The following is a 20,406-nucleotide window of genomic DNA, read 5'->3' as shown; positions in this document are numbered from 1 at the left end:
TTTTGCCATTCTTATTTCACCTATTCCACTTTTTTTTCTGAGTGAGAAATTTTTTTGACTATTACAAAAGTTTAACAAAAAAGTTTACTATGAAAATATACACTGCTTGATTTTTATATGGTAGTAAATCCAGCCCTTTAGAGATGGGACATGTGGAAGCAATTGATTTCTTTGATGCACACAACCTCTGTTTATATTCATTCCAAGGTTTCTAAAAATGATGAGACAATTTTCTCATATTACTGTCATTCCAGTATTGTTCTGTCACCCACCAATTGCCATCTCCACACATGCATATATTGCATGATTCATAAAGGAATCAAATCCCCAAAGACTTCTTGGACATGTCCATCACCATTTGATTTCAGTGATAACTTCTTGTCTATAATTTTTTGTCAACTCAAGAGGGTGAGCCTTGCTCATGGTGTATACTCAGCAAGCTCAAAGATACCCTGAAACAGAATTCACAGCCTCCCTCACACTCCCTCCGATGCCCAGCCCTGGGAATGTTTTAAAGTAAATGCCAGGCATCATATTATTTCATTGGCATATACTTCTCTAAGTATTTTTAACACAGTAGGACCTTTTGTTTTTTTTCAACATGCCACAATACCATTATCATACCTATAAAATTAATGGTGATTCCATTATACAATCTAATCCCTAGTCCATAGTTCCCCCAAGTATCTTAAGAAAAAAAAAATTTTTTTTTAAGTTGGTGATTTCAAACTAGGATCCAAACAAAATCTACATATTTCCTTTATTTGCTGTATCTTTAGGGTTTTTTTTTTTTGGATTTGTCTTCCTCTCAGCCCCACATCATCATGTCATTTATTTGTTGAAGAGATGAGATTATTTATCCTGTAGAATTTCCCACATTTGGCTGATTGCATTTTTATTGTATTATTTAGCATATTCCTTTCTCCTCCATATTTTCTGTAAACTAGAAGTTAGGTCTAGAGACTGGGTTTGGTTCAGGTTTTAATATTTGGGGGCGAAAATACTTCTCCATTGGGACTGCAGTGTACTTTCTATTGCACCACAGCAGGCAGCACAGAATGCCCAGTTGTCTCAATTTTACTACTGCTGCTACTGCTAAGTCGCTTCAGTCGTGTCCGACTCTGTGCGACCCCAGAGACGGCAGCCCACCAGGCTCCCCCGTCCCTGGGATTCTCCAGGCAAGAACACTGGAGTGGGTTGCCATTTCCTTCTCCAGAGCATGAAAGGGAAAAGTGAAAGTGAAGTCACTCAGTAGTATCCGACTCTTAGCGACCCCATGGACTGTAGCCTACCAGGCTCCTCCGTCCATGGGATTTTCCAGGCAAGAGTACTGGAGTGGGATGCCATTGCCTTCTCCTACTACTGTAATGTACTAAACTTGATCAGCCTGATCTAGCTATTGTCAATGTTAGCTGAGCTTGCTAACTGTCTTTTGAAACATATTATCATGTTCTACTCCAACGGTTTCTGCTCAGTATGGTGTCTGTCTTTCTATAAAAGAGCTTCCACTGGATGTTGCTGAGCCTCCAAGATCCTGGGTGGGACCTTTCCTCGAACTCATTGGCAAAAGAGGGGCTTTCCTGGTGGCTCAGTGATAGTCTGTCTGCAATGCAGGAGACGTAGGTTTGATCCCTGGGTCAGAAAGATCCCCTGGAAATGGGAATGCAGCCCACTTCAGTATTCTTGCCTGGGAAATCCCATAGAGGGAGGAGACTGGCAGGCTACTGTCCATGGGGTGGCAAAGAGTTGGACTCGACTTAGCAACTAAACCACCACCACCACCATTGGCAAAAGAGATCCTGCCAGGCCTCCTCCGAGTTCTCAGTGTGGTATTCAGATTCTCTCCTGGGGTTCCCACTTCAAGCAGGGGAGGCAAGTGGGTCACCCTTCCTTTCAATGGTGACTTGGTGATTTCTGGGTCCCTTGGCTATTTTGACTGTTGTTATTGTTTAGTTGCTAAGTTGTATCTGACCCCATGCGACCCCACCAGGGTCCTCTGTCCATGGAAGAAATGTCCAGGTTCCTCTGTCCAGGCAAAAATACTAGAGTGGGTTGCCATTTCCTTGATCTTCCCCACCCAGGAATCGAACCCCAATCTCCTGCATTGGCAGATGGATTCTTTACCACTTAGTCACCTGGGAAGCCTCTTTCGACAATTGACAAGACCGCATTTTCAGACCTCCACTTCTGCCATTAAACTAGCACAGCTGTGGTTCCCTCATTCTAGTGTGAAGAGTAGATAGTGTTCTCGAGTTCCAGGGGATGTTTTTCACTTGGTTTTTGGTAAAGAAGTTACTGTACAGTTTTTTCGTTTTTTGCATTCCTCTTGGCTCTTCCTGTTTTCTGTGAGAGGATCCTAGGAACTTCCAAACTGCTCTGCTACTGTTTCCTCTCCCTCACTTCTCTGCACTCTCGGTGTTTCAAAGTTTAAGTTGCCTGCTAGTTGACCTACATTTATTTATCCGTTTCCTGCTATTGAAGTAGCTTATTTGACTTCTATTAAAATAATTGTGACTTTTTCTAGTCTGAGATGTGCGATATAAGCCAGTATAAATTCAACTATGAATATCCTCTGGAAACAGTTGGGCAGGCTCTCATCTGACAGCTTTAATCTCTTCTTTACATTTTTAGCCAGGAGATGTACCATGTTGCTATACTTTGTTGTGAAATGCAGAAAAGCAAAAAGTGGTGCTGGGTAAAGGGCCGCCAAGCAGGCCATCTGAAAGGCTCTGTGTTTACCCTGACACCTGATCTGAACAAGAATGATGCTAAATTCAAATACATGTCTGCAAACTTACCCTGGACAGTATTTGCCGGGTGTTTTATTTATTGGAAGTAGAAAGGGAGATAAGCTGAACTCACCAAGAGAGTAAGTCAGACAGAAGAATTTTGGAAGTTGAGGTCTGATCACAAATGTTAAACACACTGTTACAAATGCAGCAGTAGGAGCTTTACTGTCTTAAAGTTGCACATTATCTGATTGAGCCACTTCTCAGACTTAAGGCTCCATGTAGAGATCAACTAAGAGCAAATTGTCTGTTAGAATTACAGCTTTTGTGATATGCTCTGGAGTCAAGATGAAAACTGCCAAAATATGCATATTAGCCAGTGAAAGCTTTTGAATCGAGGATACAACTGGGTAGCACTTGATTTACAGTAGTGAATGGGGAGTGAAATTGTGTGTCCATGGTCATAATGATAGCTGTCACTGAATCACTGGAGTCTTGAGGCAAACCTGGAGATAAAGAGCAGTGAGTGAGAGCACAGATGCTGGAGCCCAGCTAACATGATTGGGTCCTTCCTCAGCCATTTTACTTAGTGACCTTTGGCGAGTGACTAAGTTTTCGTATCTGTGAAATGGAGATAAAAACAATCCCTAACTCATAAAACTATTATGCAAATTAAATGAGTATGGGTAAAGTATTCAAAATAGCACTTGTCTGATTGGTAAACACTGTCTAAATGTTTTCTATTGTTATTATCTGTCTTCAAGAGTAGTTTTATTGGGTTTTTAGCACATCTTATCAGAAAGGATGACTAACGCCTCTCAGGTTGTAGCAGTGGTGTTCTTTCATGACCACCATCAAATATTGGGAGCATTAATTACTTATTTGAATTAGAGTTAGTTGTGGCCATGTAACTAGCAAAAAAGATGGATCCTGTTGGCTGAGTAAACTGACCCCCAGATTTAAGTTTAATACAGCCATTTTTATGTTTCATTGTTTCTCTTAAAGTGCTTATCTGCAAAATGAAGCCATAATTCTCTAGTGATATCCTTAGAACTAAAAAATGTTCATGTAACTTTTAATAGTGCTTCGTTTTAACTTAGGACACACTTTAATTAAGATCTTAATAATGTGAGTGTATAAATGTAGTTTTATAGTATTGTTTTCTTACATATTTTTAAGGAAAATATCCACATCGTTACTAATTTGCCCTCCCCCCAGGTAATGTGAATGTTAGAGTAGAAGACTTTATAATGTTGAAACAAATTAATTGCAGATAAATTAATGGAGTGATGGTTTTATAGAAACATTTTGCATAATTTGAGTTTTGCGGTTTAATTTATAATTGTCTTTTCTATAGACTTAATAGTTCTATAGACATTTTTCTTTTTCTTTCCTTTTTTTTTTTTTTTTTGGCTGCATGGCATGGATTTCCCTAATCAGAGATTGAACCTGGGTCCCCTGTAGGGGACATTGAACATAACACTGCCAGGAAAGTTGATAGATATTTGTATGAAGTAAAATTCCTCTGGGTCCCAGTGGAGTTTTGTTTATTTGTTTGTTTCTTCTTTGTTTGACACAAAACTGTAGGAGCCATCAGCAAATCAAAATTTAATTCTCAATTCCTTTAGTTTGATTTGAATTTATAATCTGTAACATTGTATTTGACCTTGTACTTACACGCTTATCACTTGAACCCTAACACAGAACTATTTGAGAGAGGGAAAAATGTGTAAGAATAATCTATCTCCGTATATCTTTCACTGTTTTCGTTGGAAATCAGATGTCTAACAAGGTTTAACAAACCTAATTTAAGAAATGCAGAGTTAAATTTATCAAAATCCAGAATATCTTCTTAGAAGTATTTCCAATCTGAGAAATAACTTGATACACCATTTTATGGGAGTGGAAAGTAATACATAGTAATCCTACTTCAGCCTGCTGGAGTTCCTCCTTACTGACACATTGTAACATTATAGTATCAAATCCTGGAAGGAGCCCATCTATAAGACCCTACACCTGTGCCCCCCACTGCCTCCTCTCTAAAATTAAGATATTAAATGTCTTTATTAATCAAAAAATTCTATGAAGATTTTTAGTTGGTAAGCACAAATACTTAATTTGCGTGGGTGATTTTAACCAAACAATTTGGAATAAGATTAACTACCAGAAGTCTCTCTTCACTATTTCTAGCCCATGCCCATGTTTTGTTGAAGTAAACATTTAATTCTCTTTTTTAATGTCATTTTAAATTTCAGGATAAGTTACCCTCAACATTAAAGCCAAAAAGAATATAATTTTAGAAGAAAAATTTTTATTTTGATTTTGAAAGATGCCTCTTGATATCTCCATTTTGTGTAGTAATGGGAAGGTTGAGTCTGGTTACTTACCTGAAAGCAACTTTTCTATTCTAAGAAGAGTGGAAGGTAAGATAACAACCACAAGAACAGACTATGATCTCCAGCCTTTAACATTTTGTTTCCTTAAACTTCACAGCTCCCACTACCACCGGATCTGATAGCACCCCTCTGGCAAACGACTAACAGTCTGTTCTCAATTCCTCTATCCCCCACTCCACATACACACACATGACTAATGAATAAAAATAAAACAAGTACTTTCAAATGGACAATGTAATGGTCTATTTATAGTAGATAAAGTTTTCATCCTTAGTTTTTGAAATATGGCTTTTCTCCCCTGCTTCAATCACATTGCTGTAAAAATACCCCTTGATTTAGGATAGAAAGTCTGATACTTGAACATCTCCAAAAATACAACATCTGTCCTTTTCAGTGAAACTTTCAGCTTGTCTCGGCTTTTATTTATGCATGTGTTTTAAATGCGTGTGAAGTGGTATCTTGTTGTGGTTTTAATTTGGGTTTTCCTAAGGATTAATGATGTTGATGTACAAATAACCATGCTTATTTGGATTTTAAACTCTTAAACCAGAATTCAATGAGACTTTTTTTTTTTTTTTTTTGGCCATGCTGCAGGACATGCAGGATCTTAGTTCCCTGAACAAGGATCGAGCCTGTGCCCACTGCAGTGGAAGTGCAGAGTCTTAACCACTAGACCACCAGGGAAATTCTGATAAGACTTTTTGATCAATTTACCAAAATGGCCTTAGATCAAGATTTGAGGGTCACATGAAGCTTTAGAAAATTCTCAGATGTACTACCAGAAAAATGGTAGACCAGACTATTAAGGTTTATTCTCAAAGTACTTTCATAATTTTTCTGCAAAATCATCAGCTTAAGGGCTCCCACAAATCCTGAATTTGATTGGAATTTAACACTTTAAAATATTTTAATGATTTTAAAACTACTTAAATAAAATAGCAACCTGCAAGCAAAATAAGTCAACTGTGATTGAAATATTTCTTGAGTGACCCATGGATTTAGCAGAAATTGACATTTTCAGCTGAAACTGCTGCAACATGCATTCTAAATCATAAAGGAGAGATTTAGAGAGAGATAGGGAGCAAGGAGGAGAATGGATGGAAAGAAAAGCAGATGGTGATGGATTTCTTGAAGGCAAATTTCTATAGTCTTAGAACTGCAGGAGAAAGAATATGCAACCTACACTGGGGAAGAAGTCTTGAGGAAGGCAAGGGGGGACTCTGTTAAGTGCTTTACATTTCCTTCATCTCTTTAGGTCCTCACAAAAAGTCTGTGAAGCAGCTGTCTTTATTCCCCAGTTGGTAGATGAGAAAACTGAATTATCATAGAATTCCAGTAAGCAAAGAAGCAAACCATTTTAGTGTATAAAAAAAGAATATATAACATATGAATTCCAAGGGAGATGCTCCAAATTAGATGCAAATCTGCTACTGACCAATATTGTTTCCTCTCATTTATGGATGGAGACATTCAGAAACAGCTAAATAACTTGGAGGCCTATGGAATGAAACAACATGGTGTGGCAAATAGTATCTAGCACTTGTTATTTATGTTTTTCCTGGGTTAGGCCATACGATTAGATGCTCTCAGCACATTGATTTTGAAAAACAGTATGTATTTTAAAGAAGTATGGCATTTAGAAATGCCACAGTAAATGAAACAATAGCTTCATTATTAAACATTTATTTTTGAGTTGGCTAATTTTGTAAACTTATGTAATGCAGCTCAACATTTTTTAAACAAACTTTTTTTATGTGTAACACAATAAGTAAGACATGTCTTAAAACTTAGGGAAGAAAGCAAAGTAAGGATGGAGAACTAAAATTGCTCCTAATTCTACCATCCAGATTTAAGCAAATACATTTTTGTATAACTGCTTCCTTTCATGCTTATTATAGTAGCTCTGAACTTCATATAATATACATGTGCATATATAATTTTAGTAAATTTACAAAGCTGTGTAGATATTACCATGCAAATAAATCCAGATTTTGAAGATTTTCATCATCCTGAAAAGGAACCCCATCCCTGTTTTCCCCCAAAACTTTCTCTCCTGGCCCTAGGTTAACTACTAATACGCTTTCTATCTCTATAGATAAGCCTTTTCTGGGCATTTCATATTAATAGACTTTGTACAATAGTATTTTGCATCTGGCTTCTTTCATTTAATGTAATGTTTTAAAGGTTCATCCATTTTGTATTAATAGCACAGCGGTATTTTCTTATTTGTTATTGAATAGTTTTCCCCTATCTGTAGATACACCACATTTCTTTTAATTCATTCATTAGCTGATGGACATTTGGTTTGTTTCTATTTTTTGTCTATTAAGAGTAATGCTTTTATGAACATTCATGTACAAGTTATTTTTATGGATATATGTTTTCATTTCTCTTCAGTATGTATTTAGAAGTAGAATTTCTGGATAATATGGTAAGTTCATCTTTAACTTTTTTAAAGAAACTGCCAGGTTGTTTTCTATAGGAGCTATAACATTTATGCATGATACAAAATTAATATACAGAAATCTGTTACATTTCTAAACACTGACAGTGAGCTATAAGAAGGAGAAATTAAGGAAACAATCCCATTAATCATTGCATCAAAATTCCGTGTCAGTCCACTGCCCTTTCACTGGGGGTGAATGTGGGTTCCATCCTTGGTTGGGGAACTAAGATCCCACAAGCCCCATGACACAAAAAGAATAAAATACCTAGGAATATAAACCTACCTAAGAGGTAAAAGACTTGTACTTGGAAAACCAGCAGACACTGATGAAAGGAACTGAAGATGGCACAAAGAGATAGAAAGATATGTTGTGTTCTTGGATAGGAGGAATCAATATTGTTAAAATGACCATACTACCCAAGGCAATCTACAGATTCAGTGCAATTCCTATCAAAATACCAATGGCATTTTTCACAGAACTGGAACAAATAATTTAGAAATGTATATGGAAATACAGAAGACCCTGAAGAGCCTAACCACTAGGCTACAAGGGAACCTCCTATATTTATAATAATTTTTATGAAAGAGTTGCAAAGATAGTACAGGGAATTTCTGTATAGCCTCACCTATCTTCCCCAGTGTTATATTCTTGTGTTACTGTGGTACATTTGTCATAAAAAAACAACATAGGTAGCATTATTATTAACCAGACTCAGGCTGTTCAGTTTTTCATCAATGTTCTTTTCTGTTCTGTGAGCCCTTGAAGGATACCATATTGCATGTAGTCATTATCTCCTTAATCTTCTCTGACCTGTGACAGGTTCTCCTGCCTTCTTTGTTCTTCATGATCTTGACTGTTTGGAGGAGTACAACTCAGATATTTTTTAGAACGTCCTTTAATGTGGCTTTGTTGTATTTTCTCATCATTAGAATGGGTTATGGGTTTAGGAAAGAGTATCACAGAGATGAAGCATTCTTACCATGTCATATGGTGGAGGGATATGACATCATTGATGATTTAGCCTTCATTACTTGGCTAAGGTAGTGTGTGCCAGGTTTTCAACTGTAAAGATACTATTTTTTTGTTAAGTCTTTTAGTGAATTTGTTACGCTATAGCTTCGGTTTTATGTTTTGGTGTTTTGACTGCAAGGGATGTGGGATCTTAGCTCCCCAACCAGGGATCGAACCCACACCCCCTGCATTGGAAGGCGAAGTCTTAACCACTGGACTGCCAGGGAAGTTCCTAAAGTTACCAGTTTCCATTCCCATCTTCTGTTTTTTGAAAGTGAATCACTCGGTTCAGCTCACTCTCAAATGGATGGGGAGGTGGGCGGGGAATTAAGCTCCACCTCCTGCAGTAGAGAGTATCGAAATGTATGTTTTGGATTCTTCTGTCCCATTTATTTATTTAAATCGGTATGTACTCATGTATGGGGCTTCCCAGGTGGCATAGTGGTAAAGAATGCACCTGCCAATGCAGGAGATGTGGGTTCAGTTCCTGGGTCAGAAAGATCCCCTGAAAAAGGAAATGGCAACCCACTCCAGTATTCTTGCCTGGAAAATTCCATGGACAGGAGAGCCTGGCGGGCTACAGTCCACGGGGTCACAAAGAGTTGGATGGATACGACTAAGTGGCTGAACTTGCACGCAGGCACTCATGTATACTTATTTTATACTTTGAGTTATAATCCAGTACTATGTTATTTGCTATTCACATCTTTCTAGTTTTGGCTATTGGAAGCTCTTCCACATTGTCTGATCTATCAGTCTGTCTCTTCTTAGCACCTTTAATGTGATATAATTGACATAGCATAAAGATCATCCATTTAAAGTATATTATTCAATTCTTTTAATGTACTCATATATTTGTGCAACCATCATCATGACCCCACACTTCTCAGAACTCGCCCTTCAAGCCTGTATCCCCTGGCAACCCTTTTATCTACTTTCTGTCTCTGTAGATTTGCCTGTTTTGGACATTTCATATAAACAGACTGTGTCCTCTTTGTGACAGCTTCTTTCAGTTTAGCACAGTGTTTTTAAGGTTCATCTGTTTGGTATCTTTTTACTTTTATTTTGTTGTTGTTGTTGTTTGTTTTATTTCTAATTGTTTTTGCATGGTTTCTCTCTGGCCTTTTTAATCTTTATTCAGATGTTCCTTCTACATAGTTTTAATCATATGGGTATAAATTTGGTGTTCTGCTTTTGTGACTTAACATTATGTTGTCTATGTTTTCCCATTCATCTCATAATCTGCATATTTATGTTAATGGTAAAAGGACACCAAGTTGGTATTCATTTAACTTGATTCTTTGTAGTATCTGGGCTTGTTTCATTTTTCACTACTGTAAATGATATTGCTTTAAACTTTTTCATGCATATGGATTTTTAATTATACCTTGGGATAGATCCCCAAGAGTAAAATGCTTGAGCTGAGAAGTAGAATCATTTTCATGATTCTTTTTGTTGCATTCTACCAGGTTACATTATAGAAAACTTACAACAAATTAATTGTGTTGTTGTTCAGTTGCCAAGTCATGGCCAACTCTTTGTGACACCACGGACTGCAGCAGGCCAGGCTTCCTTGTCCTTCGCTACTCCTGGAGTTTGCTCAAACTCATGTCCATTGAGTCGGTGATTCCATCCAACCGTCTCATCCTCTGTTGTCCCCTTCTCCTCCTTCCTGTAATTTTTACCAGCATCAGGGTCTTTTCCAATTAATAACAAATTAAGAAACCACTAATAATATATACATATACATATCTCTCTCTTTATATAACCTTATCAGCACTTTCTAATTTAACACACATAAAGGAAGGAAATGAAAGAACTCAGTGTGCTAAATATTTTATAAGAACTGTATTATTACTTCATTTAATCCTTGCCACCACTTTGTAAGTTAGTTATTATTCTCAGTTGACAGTGCAAGGACTGAGTGCCAAAGGCCCTTGGAGTTATAGCCAAAGGGCAGATACCAAAGATCAAGTGGTAGAAGATTATAGAAATTCAAACCATTTCATTAAGAACCGAGCCCAGAGCAGGAATGGGAGCCAAGGCACTGGATAAATGGGACAAAGACTCAGGAAGGCCTAAGCTAGATTGGTTCAACAGGAAGTCTCTCTCTCTTTTTTTTTTTTTTGGCTGTGCTGTGTCTTCCTTGCTGTGCACAGGCTCTCTAATTTCAGTAAGCAAGGGCTACTCTTTGTTGCAGTGTACCAGTTTCTCATTGCAGTATCTTCTCTTGTGGTGGAGCATGGGCTCTAGATGCGTGGGCTTCACTAGTTGCAGCTGGTGGGCTCTGGAGCACGGACTCAGTAGTTGTGGAGCAAGGGCTTAGTTGCTTTGTGGCATGTGAGATCTTCATGGACCTGGGATCCAACCCATGTCCCTTGCATTGATGGGCAGATTCTTATCCACTGTACCAACAGGAAAGTTCAACAAGAAGTCCTTTTGATGCATTGAAAAATACATCTCTTGGACTTCCTTGTGGTCCAGTAGTTAAGAATCTGCCTGCCAATGAAGAGGACACGGGTTCAATCCCTGATTCAGGAACATCCCACATGCCATGGGGAGATCTGAATAAAGTATAAACTTCAGTTAATAATAATGTATCAATTTCATTAATTGTAACATAAAAAAAGTTACAACCAACCTAGACAGCATATTAAAAGGCAGAGACATTACTTTGCCAAAAAAGTTGCATCTAGTCAAGGCTATGGTTTTTCCAGTAGTCATGTATGGATGTGAGAGTTGGACTATAAAGAGGCTGAGGGCCGAAGAATTGATGCTTTTGAACTGTGGTGTTGAAGACTCTTGTGAGTCCCTTGAACTGCAAGGAGATCCAACCAGTCCATCCTAAAGGAGATCACTTCTGGGTGTTCATTGGAAGGACTGATGTTGAAGCTGAAACTCCAATACTTTGGCCACTTGATGTGAAGAGCTGACTCATTTGAAAAGACCCTGATGCTAGGAAAGATTGAAGGTGGGAGGAGAATGGAATGACAGAGGATGAGATGGCTGGATGGCATCACCGACTCAATGGACATCAGTTTGGGTAAACTCTGGGAGTTGGTGATGGACAGGGAGGCCTGGTGTGCTGCAGTCCATGGGGTCGCAAAGAGTCAGACACGACTGAGTGACTGAACAGAACTGAACTGAACTGATGTACCGTACTAACTAAAATGTTGATAATAGGGGAAACTCTTTGTGGAGGATATGAGTACACTCTATATGTCCTTGAAATTTTTTCCGTGAATCTAAAACTGTTCTAAAAAATAAAATCTATGGAACTGAAAGACGTCAGTGGGCCACAGCTAGTATTTTTCCTCAATATTTTATTATGACGATTTTCAAATATACTACAAAGTTCAAAAGAATTTCACAGTGATTTCTCATATACTTGCCACTCCATTCTACCATTAATCTTTTACTATTTCATCCATCTCTTAGTATCCATGGGGGATTGGTTCCAGGGCTCCCACACATACCAAATCTGTGAATGCTCAAGTTCCTTATATAAAATGGTGTCATGTTTGCATACAACTTACACACATCCTTCGTATACTTTAAAATAATTTAAAGTAATCTAGAAATAACTCTAAATTACTTATAATACCTGGTACAATGTAAATGCTACGTAAATAGTTGCCGTTGCACAGCATATTCAAGTTTTGCTCTTTGTAACTTACTAGAATTTTTTTCCCAAATATTTTCAATCTGTGGTTGGTTGAATATGTGGATACAGAACCCACAGATCTAGAGGGCTGACTATACTTACTTTATCATGCACCTATCTATCCATCTAGCTACCCATCCATTAATTTATCTTAGTTTTTTGGTGTAAGTTATAGGGAGTTTCCTGGTGGCTTCGTGGTTAGGATTGTGGGCTTTCTCTGCAGTGGCCCCGGGTTCAATCCCTGGTCAGGGAACTGAGATCCCTCAAGCCACACAGCATGACCCCTCAAATAAAGCAAAGTAAATTATAGACATCAGTACATTTCCCCCAAATACCTCAGCATATGTATCATTAACTAGAGTATTAGTTTCTTTTTATGTAAAATTTGCATATAATAAAAGGGTAAATATTTTGGTGAGTTTTGAAAAAAATCCATGTCTATGTAATCCAAACTCCCCACAACTGCATTTGTTTTACACAGTGAAATGTCATAGAAGATACTAAAGTACAGTCCACAAAGTGTGAGCAAGTATTGTTTTATGAACTTCTGCTCAGATATGTATGTACCCGTATATGTAATATATGTCACAATGTAAAATATATCACAAGAAAGTGAAACTCATTGGTCTGGTAGAGAAACTCAGAATGTAATCAAATAGTGATTATTTAGGGCGACAGATTTTGTAAAATGCAGTGATGGTTTAAAAGAAAAGATAGCCAACGTTTTGTGGTTAGAAAGACAGATTGGGATAGCCAGGAAAGGCTTGTCTCAGGAAAAGGTGACATACTATCATAATGATGTGGGCCAACACTTAACGTAGACGCCCTTGATGCCAACTGCCAAACACTGTTCCAAGAATGTTACATATACTAACTACTGCTCACAGCCTAGAAGGTCTAATAGTACTAATATTATTGAGTACTAATTATTGTGCTTCAGATTGAGAACAGGACGATTAAGTAATTTGCCCAGAATCACAAGGCTAGTAAGTAGTAGAGCCAGTCAAGTTCTGTCTAGTTATTTCACGCTTTTGACTATCACACTCTACGATACTAGATAATTTTTTTTGGTGGAAATTGGCTTTTTAACTTGGGAGATTTTATTTCAGTCACTTGCATGGGGCCAGAAAAAAAGTTTTTGATATTACCTGAGTGTGTGTGTGTGTGTGTGTGTGTGTGTGTGTGTGTATGTGTGTGTGTTTTACAATATTGTGATTCCGGGGTACATAGAAAGCATTTAGAGCTCAAAAGGATGTTGTTGTTCAGTTGTGAAGTTTCACGTCCAACTCTTTGCAACCCCATGGGCCTGCCAGACTCCTCTGTCCTTGGGGTTCTCCAGGCAAGAATACTGGAATGGGTTGTCATCTCCTTCTCCAGGAGAGCCATCATCAAATATCTTCATTTCTAGATACTTCCTGCTCTAATGTTTTCAAGTAGTGAATTGTTTGGTATTTTCCAAATTAATTGTGCAGCAGCTTTAGAAAAGATAATGTTGAGTTGACCATTCCCACAGCTACCTGAAGTTGATGCTTATTAAGCTTAAATGAACATTTAATGACACTAATACACCGAGTGAGGCAGAGGCAACGTGATAAATTAAAGGCAGCGTTATATTATGAGTCAAGAGAGCAGAATTCAGGACTTCACTCTGCATCTCAGGTTACTGATTTTCCCATAGAGGGAGTGCACATCAGAGATGACAGATACAAGGTACGTATGTTGCCGCACCCGGCTGCCTAACTCACAGCTGACATTACTAATTATTCATGACATCGTTTTGTTCAGAACCTGAAAACAGCTTCAGAATCCTTCCCAACACAGTGCTCGAAGCACTTAGTACAGTTAATCACAGTTGGCACCCAAGTTGAAATATGTTTATCATCTTTGGATATGACAACTATAAAGATTCTTCCAGTTCTAACTCCCAGAAATATTATCATCAGAAATATAAAAACTGTGCTCAATTCAATAGTTCCTTCCATCTTCCCAGTCTCTCTTCTCTCTGAGCATTAAGTTTACATCATGTAGGGGCCTCGTACTCTGCTGTGACTCTACCAACCTCCCCTAACCTTGTCCTGTAGGCATCCTAGCACCCTCTGTGTAATGTCTTTCCCAGTCAAGTTTCCTCTCTTTATTCTTCCTTGATTTTTCATGTACATTCACACAAGTTCTTGGGTGTAGAATCTCCTAACTTCTTGGCAATCAGAACATCTTCCCCAGCCTGTGTGTTGTTGAATGCAAAGTTTATTAACAGAGGAAGTTCATACCTGCTCCCTGACTACTCCCAGCACTTGTCTAAGCATATTCCTTCTTATTGCCCTACCCTGCTTTCATAGTTATTTAATCTCCCTCCTCCCTCATAATTAGTAACCAGAATAGGTGCTTAAGTCGTTCATCTTCAGTTCTCAAACATGTATCTGTCTCCGAGTCTCTGCAATGTATATTTTGGTGTTGTATATTTTATAATACAAATAGTTTACAGTTTTGCTTGTCCACTTTATTACCACTGTGTAATCCTACAGTTATAAATTGTGTAATTGTTTATGAGCATGCAAAAAAAAATGATGTATTCAAGTCTTTAGAAGCCTTCGGCTACTATTTTCAAAACTTGGATCCTAATGAGTATCAGTTTAGCGTGTCCTTGTTTGTCATCCTTCTTGAGGTCAGTGGGAAGGAACGCTGCGCTTACAAGGTAGAAACCAATTTGATCCCTTGGTGTAGCATCTTAGTGGGGTCATTTTACATCTCATTTTACCACTTAATGCAGCTAGGGAATTTAAAGGCGAAGGTTTGGTCATGAGTACCTTTGAGACTATATATATATATATATATATTTTTTTTTTTTGTCATTTACCCAGCAGTTGGAATCCAGGGCATATTTCTAACTTTCGTAAAGATGGTTTTAAAATAACTTTGCTGAAAGGGAGTAAAAGAAAGGATGGTAATCTTAATTTATTAGTCATCTGCCATAATTTACTGGCAGTCATTTGTAAGGAGAATAAAAGCAGCACTTACTGCCAGATGATTAAATAACAGAGAGGATGTTGCAATCCCACCTAGAGTAGTGAGTTTATCTTCCTGGAAAAGAGAGTGAATGACTGCAGGCCTCCCCCATGGCCCTGCTGTCAAGTCCCCAGCTGAGCTGGTCTGGATGGCATCCTGTTCTATGTGAATGCAGCAGCCCAAAGCTTTGCCAGCCTGGATCCGGTTCTAACCCGCTCTTAATGTTTGGAATTGTTTTGAGATAACCACCTGTGTGACAGGGCTTAGTATATGAGAGATGAGCTGGGAGGGCAAAAATATGATATAAAATTTAGTTCAAGTATTATAATCTATAAAATTCTGTAAAATTATTCCAACTTTTAAAATTTCACTTTTAAGCAGTACTAACTATGCTTAACCATAGTCTTTTGCACTGATTTCAAAGATATTGCAAAATGTGAGTATGATACTATAGTATTGGCTTTTGATGAGACAGCTCTGATGCTCATGATGAAAGAACCGGCCATTGGTCAATATTGTGTGCTTCTGCACTGATTATTTGGAAAACTAGTTAAGTATAAGAACAATGAACATGACCTGCAATACACCTGAGTTGGAAATAAAACCACAAGCATGAACCCCTAGGAGTAGGAGTGTTAAGGGTCTGTCTTGTCCTCTGAGCTGTGTCTCATCCCTGACACACAGTCATCCAGGGACACTGGGCACCATAACATCCATAGAATTCAATTTGCTTGTCCTTGAAATGGGAATAACAGAAGTCCCTGCTGCAGAAAATTGTGAGAACTAAATAATGTATGTAAATTGCTCAGTACAAGACCTTGTAGGACTTGTTGTAGGGCCTTGTTTGAGGACTTTGACAAATAATTGATGTTACTGTGGCTCCCAGCACTAACGAAAGAACTTCAGTACAGATCCTGTCTCCACTGTCCATAGAATAAAGTTCATATTCCTTAGCATCACTTCTAAAGCCAATTTTATCTTATGTGAGCAGCTCAGCTTCCTATGACCATTCTTCCTGCCCCTTGACCTGCAACCAAAGTGAACTTTCCCAGAGCTTTCATTCCCCTAATTTCTGTGCCTCAGAGTCACTCCCTCTGGGTCATTCTTCAAGGTCTTGCTGAAATGCCCCTTCTCTGGGAAGCCGTTCCCAACTCTCCAGTGATGCTCCTTGCCCCTCCCTTTTGTGCACCACAGAAGTTTGCTGGTCCCAGTAAAACTTACCACTTTGTAACGCTGTTACTTACTTACCTGCCCAGCACCTTTGCTAGGTGTCGTGATCGGAAGATCAGAAATCAGTACTTCTTCATCTCCATAATCTCTTTCTGGTGCTTGACACATAGTTGGCACCCAAGAAGACTGATGAAACAATGGAATGAATATGAGTAGAAGGACTGTGGATACTCAAAAATGTTTTTGGAGGATAACTAATGAAAATTTATCTTTATTTATTAAAACCTCATTTAGTTCACAGGAGTGAAGACCAATGTTATCAGAAGACATTTTACTTCTGGTTTATCTGTGGAACACATTTAATATGATTCTTGAGAAATTTGATCTTGTCTTTCTGTTGTTCTTTTTGTTCTTCAGGTTCTGGTTACAGCCACCCCTTGCCATAGCTTTTGAATTATACTTGGAAAAATAGGGGCCAGAGAAAAAAAATGATAAAATTTTTCCTCATGGTGAATAAACAAGGGCAGACCCGACTTTCTAAGTACTATGAACATGTGGAGATTAATAAGCGTACGCTTCTGGAAACAGAAGTCATAAAGAGCTGTCTCTCTCGATCCAGTGAACAAGTAAGTCTGATTCTCTCTTTCATCTCTGCATCCAACTCGGTGTGGCAGATTTGTTATTACTGAGTCTCAAGGGCCATCGTTTTCTTTGAACCCCATTCTTTCAATAGCTATTAGAGAAAATAACAAATGAAGTGAAATGAAGACTGGTGCACAGCTCTCTTTACATCCCCTTAAGGAAAATAAAAGCAAAGAAAACCAGGGAAAGTCTTGGGTTCGTATTTAGGTCAGCATATTTGTCTCATTGCACTGTGGAAGTGCAAATTTACTCCTGCTAATAGACATACCTTCTTTTTTTGTTCATGCAAACTGAGCCCTTGGAACTCTCAGGAGTGCCTGTAGCAGATGGCTTTCTTTAAGCCAAAAGATGAGGTCAAATGACCAGGATAGAGGGAGACACTCAAGACCCACTTTGTGCCAGAGGATAATAACATGATTCTCATGTGGAGTGGGGTGTTTTTTATTCTGCTTATCATTTTTATAAATTTACCACCAACATAAAACTGGAACAAGTAATTTAAAAACAAAACAAACTTGATTTGAACTTGTCTTATTATATAGATGAGAGAAATGAAAGTTAGCAGATGCATGTGAAACAATTAATTGATCCATTCTGCCAAAATTGAGGTTAAATTGAATCATTAAAATAATACTAAATGGAATTTAAAAAACTGAGTCTACTTTTATAAGGGATTTTAATTGGAGAATTACTTAGTCCAGGCCCTAAACTTGGACTCTTTGGAAATCATGGAGCAAACTAAGGCAAAATCAGAAAGCCTATATAAATCACCCATTAATTTGCCATTTCTCCATTTCACTGACTATGTAGAAAGGCTGCTTGTAGGAACCACTGGTAAGTCATAAAATATTAAGGTACATCAGTGCTCAGAAGTGACGCATCGACAGTGTGTTTCCCTTGGCTTCTAAATTGATTTTCCAGTCGGAACATCTCAGAGTCCTCTTTGAATTACTGCTTTGGCCTGCCATGGCACACATTGGTTTATGTAGTTGTCAAAAGGAAACTGAAACTATTAAAGAACTGTGTTAATAGCCATAGACTTTAAGTAAGGGTAAACAGACTGCAGAACCATTTCTGTTTGAATCTTTCTACAGAGTGCAGGCACTCCACAATTTCAAACATCATTTTCACTGATAGGTTACCCTCTGAAATATATGCTTTGGAATGAGTATACCGTTAGACATTTTTGAAGCATTCTAAATTATCTTAGGTCTTAAAGGGAACCCCAAAGTAACACAGTCTCAGCTTCATTTTTATTTTATCCACAAAGGTGCTTTGATACTTTTTTTTTGAATGTCGGAAACTCCTGAGAGGCTTTGAAAAATGTTCCTCAGTTCTTTCAAATAGGAAGTGATTCCTTGAAAGATCTGACTGAGCAGAAATTATACTGGCTCTGCAGTGATCCTAAAGCTGTAGAATGGTCCTGGATTTAATGGTTTTTATCCTAATTTCAAATAAAAGCCTCAAACCCTTCCATTATATAGATTGTCGAATGGCTTCCCATGGAAAAAATGCCATAATCAAAGCTTGCAGCTTCAGGAATTCCCTGGCGGTGCAGTGGTTAGGACTCTTCCCTTTCACTGCCATACCCATGGTTTTGATCCATGGTCAGGGAACTAAGATCCTGCATGCCACACAGTGCGGTCAAAAAAAAAACCTTGAAGCTTCATTCCCAGGTATGTCTGAATGTCATAGAGCAACATATCCCAGTGCAAAAAATGATACAGTTCTTAATCACGTTTGGTCAAGCAAACCCAAAAGTCTAAAGGAAGGGCAACACTGTACCTTCACCCTGCTGGTTGAATTCCTATTCACCCAGGGTCTTCCTCTCCCTCTTTATATAATGGCGCTAGGGGAGAGATGAATGGGAAGTGAGGTGTTTTCTCCACTAGTCAATAGTGGTAAGTTATTTATTAATTCTTATAAAGCACTATTTACAATGGACGATTTTTGTCTAGTATCTGTCACATAAAAACCATCTTTAAATAATTTTTAAAAAGAGCCTGGGCTGTGCTGTGCTTAGTCGCTCAGCCATGTTCTGACTCTTTGCGACCCCATGGACTGTAGGCCGCTAGGCTCCTCTGTCCATGGAGATTCTCCAGACAAGATTCCTGGAATGGGTTGCCATGCCCTTCTCCAGGGGATATTTCCAATCCAGGGACCTAACTCGTGTCACTTATGTCTCCTGCATTAGCAGGCGGGTTCTTTACCACTGGCGCCACCTGGGAAGCCCCATGTAACATCTTAGTGTTGTATATTTCTAGGAATGTGTTGACAGATACTCAGATCAGAACCTAGAATTGTGCATGCCATTTTGAAGAAATCCCTGTCAACCTTAGGAATTAATATCTAGTTGTGTTTTGTCTAGTGCTCTTTCATTGAATATAAGGACTTTAAGCTGATATACCGGCAGTACGCAGCTCTCTTCATTGTGGTTGGAGTCAATGACACCGAGGTAAGATAATCGAAGAGCTTATGGAAAATATAAGAAAGTTAGGAATAACAGTCTGCTTTTTATTCCTCTTTAAATTGACATTTTCTTCCCCACTTACCTCCACGAGCATTATCTTGACTCTGGAAGGATATTGTTTTGTTTGTTTGTTTTTTGTTTTAAGGGTATTGGGTTTTTGTCAAGGCTAGGGAAAGCTATGTGGAAGAGATAAACTAGGATTTTTCTTGGATTAGATAAGCAGCTTGTGAAGAAGCATGAGACCGCAGAATGCCTTCCTCGACCCTAAGCAATGCCAATTTCCTGCCCTCATTCTGTGTGGCACAGGAGGGCTGCTTAGCCAAGGGTAGAGGCCAGACAATTGTGGTGTTAAACCTAGGCTGACATGACAGAAGCCAGAGCAAACTGAATGTGAATGTGCTGTGATTACGTCTCACCAGATGTAGTTCGCCTTTTCAGAAATGTCAGTCTCAGATCAATAGCCCCTTTGGCCATGGAATCCTTGAAAAGGGTGTTTAAGATCTAAAATACTTTGAAACCTCAGTTGATTGTTTTTCACCCATGCACCAAACTTTGAAACAGTTTCCCCATCTTCTACAGATAGAAACGTGACTACATGAAGACCCTGAAGGAAAAAAACAACAACTGGCTTTAGCCGTTGGTCTTGAAGTCAGGGAGTAAACCTCAAAACTCTAATCACTAGACTCAATCTAGTTTCAGTTCAGCTAGATTCATCACGGACTTTTCAAAAAATCTTAGAGGTTAAGGTTTTCTACATTTCCCCTGTTGATAAGCTTCCTTTAAACAAGTAAGTCCTAGAATTATTCTGAATATTTGTCGATAGGAAGCTACTTTGTTCACATTATCTGTTTACCAAGTCAAATGCTCTAAAACC

General features: G+C 38.4%; 1 protein-coding gene and 1 non-coding gene across 7 annotated transcripts in view; one reads left to right on the top strand and one right to left on the bottom strand.

The window, feature by feature from the left end:
- AP4S1 (adaptor related protein complex 4 subunit sigma 1) overlaps positions 1–20,406 on the top strand; it is a 49,957-nt gene that overhangs the window by 5,697 nt on the left and 23,854 nt on the right. For all 6 annotated transcript variants that reach the window (XR_014070753.1, XM_081548067.1, XM_081548066.1 and 3 more), the window contains exons 2-3: positions 16,838–17,046; positions 19,431–19,517. Coding sequence is in view for 5 of the 6 variants with exons in the window: in XM_081548067.1 (XP_081404193.1) it covers positions 16,909–17,046; positions 19,431–19,517 (225 nt within the window). In the remaining variant the exon portion in view is untranslated. The remainder of the gene's footprint in view (positions 1–16,837; positions 17,047–19,430; positions 19,518–20,406) is intronic.
- On the bottom strand, positions 5,737–5,809 carry TRNAG-UCC (transfer RNA glycine (anticodon UCC)). Its single transcript has one exon. It is a non-coding gene; the product is annotated as a tRNA-Gly (tRNA).

Source organism: Giraffa tippelskirchi, chromosome 12, assembly GCF_054371585.1.
Source record: "Giraffa tippelskirchi isolate mGirTip1 chromosome 12, T2T-mGirTip1v1.2.pri, whole genome shotgun sequence".
NCBI lineage: Eukaryota > Metazoa > Chordata > Mammalia > Artiodactyla > Giraffidae > Giraffa > Giraffa tippelskirchi.
This window is presented reverse-complemented; position numbering and strand designations above follow the sequence as displayed.